At 37.6% G+C, this 5,900-nt stretch overlaps 1 protein-coding gene across 1 annotated transcript in view; it reads right to left on the bottom strand.

Annotated features, from left to right (window-relative positions):
- Window positions 1-5,900, bottom strand: part of DOCK2 (dedicator of cytokinesis 2) — an 849,953-nt gene that overhangs the window by 656,370 nt on the left and 187,683 nt on the right. Inside the window, exons 24-25 of the mRNA XM_019506524.1 lie at window positions 2,309-2,379; window positions 1,528-1,634 (exon numbers count right to left, since the gene is read on the bottom strand). Coding sequence (XP_019362069.1) covers window positions 1,528-1,634; window positions 2,309-2,379 — 178 coding nt within the window. The remainder of the gene's footprint in view (window positions 1-1,527; window positions 1,635-2,308; window positions 2,380-5,900) is intronic.

Here is a 5,900-nt window from a genome sequence, read left to right as displayed (position 1 = left end):
CCTTCCCTCTCCAAAGGAGGAAGTCAAGTTCCTTTCCCCTGTGGGGGTGTATTGGGGTTGACCCTGCACCCACCCCGCTCCACACAGCCTGACAGTACCCGCTGATCCCACTCAGCTGCTGGACAGGGAACACCAGCTGGATCTGACCCATGGATGGACCAGGCACTGCCAATCCAGCCCACCAGGCAAAAAGAACACTACTGTTCTGGATAGTTAGCATATGAAATGGGATTGAGGATGACCTCAACTACTTACTGCACTATTCATGATCACAAAAGCAGATTTCTGTTAACCCTGCTGATGCATAAAGTTGATATCACTGATATCAGTGAGGGTTAGGCAAAAAATACCTTTGAAAATGTTTCCTCAGTAATAAACAGATAGTCCAAAAGATTGAGGGCATGACAATTATTAATATATGTGCTGACTAAAAAACACTAATATTTTCTTGGAAACAAGCAGGGAAGTTTTTCTAGTTGTACAATACTTTATTACTACCTATTTGGACCAAGAGTTTTCAGGAGTAACATGACAGCTCCCACATGAAGTATCTTATTATCATCTTGGCATCAACTGCATGCAACATTTTAGCTCTACAACAGTGGAGAATTTCCACCTGTCCAATCCTAATTTTCTATGATTCTAAGTTAGGTTGCTACAGTTAAAGTCATAAAAGTGAATATTTTACATTTCCAGAGCACAAGTGTTCTCTTTTCTCATATGTGATGAGGAAGAGCTGTTCCCTACCTCTTTCCATCTCTTTATCCTTTTCTAACTTGTTTTTAAATTAAACTAGTTGAAACCAAATAATCACCATTAAAAATGTCTCCTGGTGTCTCAGCACGTGGGATAATATACCTTGCTGTCAGTCTCCTTCACAATTCAAGTTACTATTATCATCAGATTTAGTTATCTGAATATTGCTATATAAAATATTCAAAACATGTAAATGATGTAGGAGCCCAAATCACATTTGTGGAAGTGATTTAAGACTGGTTTTTAAAGTTACTTTATAACTTGAAAAGGCAGCTACTTTAAACGCCTGACAAAAAAAACCTTGCATTCAAAAGCTTGTCAAACTTTATCCCATCTAGTTGGTCCAATAAAAGATAAGGAATCCCTGCCTCTTATATCAATGCATCTAAACATTCTATTATTAACATAGAACCAGACCCCTATTCTTTCCTTAAGTAAAAAATTCACTTCTCTAAAAAACAGACTTTTGCAAAATCATCACTTTTTTCCTCAGACCTGATGAAAAATGTCTTGAATTCAGAACTTTGTCTAACTTTATTCTAACCATGCAGTTGGCGCAATAAAATATGACCCACAAAACTCTTAACCTATTGTAGGCATTTGCATAATAATTTTTGGTTGGAGAGGTTAACTAAAATATGATTCAATCTGCCTTTAAAGACAGAGGGCATATAAAACACATTCATTTTCAAAGCTAAATTCCACTCTATGTTCAAGTCACTGCCATTGTCTCGCACAAGAATTTAAATTCTAAAGGGAATGTAGATGTACCTTGTTTTTTGAAGAGGTTACTGCGTACTATTTCATTCATGGACTGAACTTTCTGCTTCTGTAGTTTTACTGGTGGAATGCAAGTATAAAATTCATACAGTAGTTGGCTGTAGGTAAGAAAAAAAATGTTAGAAATGCAACACAGATTTATTAATCATTCGCTAATTTGACAAATAGTAAAAGCCATCAAAATCACTATTGTCATTTTAAGTATATATTTCCTAACATTTTGTAGTACATTAAAGTAGAGAAAAATAGCAGCTGTGAAAAAACTAAAAAAAATGAAAAAATAAGATTGTGACTATATTTGTAAAGGTTAACACTTGATATTACCCTTTTCCTCCATAAAAAACAAGCATTTTTTTTGTAATTAGGGGGCAATTAAACTTTTCCTCATCAGCCAGAAAGAAATTAAGCTAATCTATTGCAGCCAACCAGAAGCATGACCTTTCTTCTCAGTGTCACTTATTTAACAATATGCCTTGCCCTACTTGCCAATTCCACTTACCAAACACATATGTGAAAATTATCCCTGTTTTTTTTTTTACTATCGTACAATATGAGAAAGACAACTCACTATTTAGAATAAAATGCTCTGAATTGGAAGCAAAGGCCTAGAGACTTAAGTAGAAAAAAACTAACACATCTCTATTTACTTAAAATAATCAGTGCCCATACATTGCAACTGAGAATTCTGGTTCATTGTCTGCATTATATAAAACTAATACATTCAGATTCAAACAGCATCTGATAAACTACAAAAGGTAGTAGAAAATGTTACCTAAGCAACTTGGCATCGAAGACTGTTTCAACATCATGGAGGACTGATGGTATGTATTTCAAGGCAGCAACCTGAACAAACAAATGTATGGTGTATTAATTCTGTAAGTATGTGTATATATAAGCAGTCTATAGATACTACTGTCTCACAGATAACCCAATTCTATTCAGTCCCTCAAGATACACTTTATATAGCAGCAGCATGCAACTCACAGAACTTCAAAGGTTCTGTCTTCTAGCTATGGTACTCCAACCCTTGATTTCACAGTGCAAATTCACTAGTGGAATTAAAACATATAATGATCTGAAATAAATCATGACAATTTTCCTCCTACCTCTTGCCAAGAAGTTACTTTGTTTTATTTTATATGAATTGAACTATGGAGCACAGGACTACAACAAAGTTTTCCATAATATTTATTTTCTCTTTTGGGAGCATACAAATTGACTAGAAATACACCAGCCAGACACTGAATGAATTTCACACCGTTTGGTGACAGTGCTTCCAATACTGGTACAATATAAGTCTATAGAAATAAAGGCTAGACACTTGCCAAAGGAGAAGCCATGTGATCCTCTTTTACTCCAGCCTAGCCTGCATAAATATACTATGTACATTACACAAATCGGCTGCAACTATTTATGCTGGTCATAAACCGTGCAGTAATAAAGCAGCATTGCTTTGAAATAACATGCTTACTTATGGAATTCCATTTAATGTCACTTCCCAAACAACCACTTTCCCAGATTTCACCTGTAGGGAGACCCTGATTCAGGACTTTAAATATCAAATTTTCTGACATATAACAAACCCCAAGTATAATATGCAGATAGCAAAATTTCCCTAAAAAAGGTTACCTTCATTAGTGGAATTGAAAGGACCACTATAAAGGAGAGATGATTTTTAATACCTGTGAAACGGAGAACAATGAGCCATTAATGAGCCACTGACTCCTTCAGCTGCCTGAAGAGTAATATCAGAGCTTAGTGTGGAATAGGGATCAAAACAGGATGTTTCTACTTGGGCAAAAAAACCCAGCTTCCCTGTTTCATACATGTAGCCCAGTTTGGAAAGAAAAAGATGCATGCTGTATGAAATAAAATATGGTAATAGCTGAATGTTTATGTTATGGATTTCTACTCCAAGCTATTTGACACTATACGGCAGAGGTTTTCAACCTTTTTCGGTCAGTGTACCACCAGTGGCTGGATGCGAAGCAGGAATGGGGGGCGGGGTGCGGCTGACAACCCCTGCTATAAGGCAATAATAATTAGTAATAGTTGATCATATATTATTAGAATAATATACATGCTTTTGTCCTGTGTAATCATAAGAACTAAAGTGCCATACTGGGTCAGACCAAAGGTCCATCTACCCTGGTACCCCATGACTGACAGTGGCAGAAGTGGATGCTATACAGAGGAAAGCACTGAATTAGGTATATCTACAGTGATCTATCCTCTCTGTTCATTATGCTCCCTGGAATCCACCATCATTGTTTTAGAGATGCCAGAAGGTACATTCCTGACTGTTCTGTTCATTAGCTATTCATCTATAAATCTGTCCAGTCCCTTTTTAAACTTGGTTATGCTATCTTCCTCTACAATGTCCTGTGGGAACGAGTTCCAAAAATTACCTTTGCACTGTGTAAAAAAGTACTTAATTTTGTTAGTTTTAAACAGCTCTCCTACTAATTTCAATACGTACTCCCTGGTTCTAGCACTCTGGGCCTTGGTGCATAACAGTTCTCTATCGCCTTTGTCCAGCACATTTTTGGGCAGCCCAGATACTTCTAACACAGATACAACTGAAGAACCCAGTAGACATCTTATTCAGTTTCCCTAAGGGTTCCAGCAATAGAAGGTTAATTCAGCTTTTACAAGCAATTTTTTTAAAAACTACTTGTGGTGCTAAAGTGCTGACAAGTGGCTATCTTAAGGACTAAAGTAACATGCCTACCAATTTAAAAATGAAACATTCTGAAGATTATTGTACATTATTTTCTCCCCTATTTATGGTCACAAATAGGACCTTTCAGATGTATAAACTATATTCTGAGATTATTTAGGCCTGTCTTCATGACATGCTTATCAAGCCTACCATACAATTAAGCATTCTGTGTTGCTCTGCCTCCCAAACTAGGAAGTAGTAGGCATGTTTGTGGGGTGCTTCTCATGGGTCAATTAGTACTGCTGAGTGACAGTGACAATTAGCCTGCTCCCACACTAACCAGATAACTTGCAACACTACAAAGACACAATGTTTATGCCATAAGAGGCAGCCCATGTGCAGATTGAAAAACACGTCTTGCTATACTTTTATGCAACTTCGCAAGGAAAAGAAAAGGGTACTGATGCCACTGCCATGTGTGTTCATGCTTCTCTAAAAACTCATGTTAACTTTATTATTGCACATAATACCCCCAATCGTTCATACTGGTTATGTTCAATCTCTGCCACCATTACAACTTGACAAATTTCAGGACAGTACCTGTGAAATACCTGTATACATTTTAAATTTTGCAGCACTTACTTCTATCCAAAGTGAAAAATGTTTATTAAGAGGTATTTTGGAAAATATCTTCCTGGACCAAGCTACAAAGTCAATGATGACATCACCTCCTTGTGACATGTAGAATATTTCCTAATATCATTTAACAAGAATTTCATCCCACCAAGGCTTACCTGCTGTTAAGGACCTATATTTCAAACCAGACTGCTCCAGCTGTAAATAGGTGTTAGTGTATAAGGAGACATCTCAGAAGGGATGACAAATCTTGGACTCTGTAGGCATCTACCATCAGTTCTGCTTTGTAGAATGGCAAATTCTGGACTGTTTTACTGCTCTATCATCAGCTGGTAGGAATATTAATGAATTTACAAGTTTGCTACTGCCCTCAAATTGAGGCGTAAAAGGGATTGGAACCTGTTTTCAGCTATGTCAAGAAGAATCATTCCTGTCTGACCTGCATTGTCTGTATAGGTCTTAATAAAAACAGTGGCTGACCCAATGTCATTTTTAATCTTGTATTCTACAACAATCAAATACAGAACTTCATATAAAATAAAGAGGATTTTTTGGAAGACTATGTAATCTTTTTGTATTTAAACTGTAATAGTAAACAAAACAATTGCAATAAAAGGAAGTGCATTTTTATTAACAAAAGTTTGGCTCTCATACTTTCCCTCTGCATCTCATGGCGCTGTTGAAACAAGAGTTCGAAATGTTACCTCATTTCTCAATAGGCACACAAGTATCTGAGGATCTGTATACCTATAGAGCAGTGGTCTCCAAACTTTTTAAGTAGGAGATCACCTTTGGCATTTAAAAGCAACCCAAGATCTACTATGCGCTACCCCCCAGCCCAGCAGGTAAGTCTATGGGGAGGGAAGAGGGGGTAGATCAAGGCAGAGGGAGAAAAAATTGTTGGGGGGCGCAACTCCACAGCAAGTAAGTCCCACCCAGCCAGGTCCAACTCAACTTGCCCCTGCTCCTGCCTCTGTGGCACTGTCCCTCACTGCGGGGAGCTCGATCTAGCCCCCTCATTTTCCCTCCCCCACAGACTGACCTGCTGGGCTGGGGCATGTGCATG

Source organism: Gavialis gangeticus, unplaced genomic scaffold (assembly GCF_001723915.1).
Source record: "Gavialis gangeticus isolate Ggan-Ray unplaced genomic scaffold, GavGan_comp1, whole genome shotgun sequence".
NCBI classification, from domain to species: Eukaryota; Metazoa; Chordata; order Crocodylia; family Gavialidae; genus Gavialis; species Gavialis gangeticus.
Note: the sequence above shows the minus strand (reverse complement) of the source record. Positions and strands in the feature narration are given on the sequence as shown.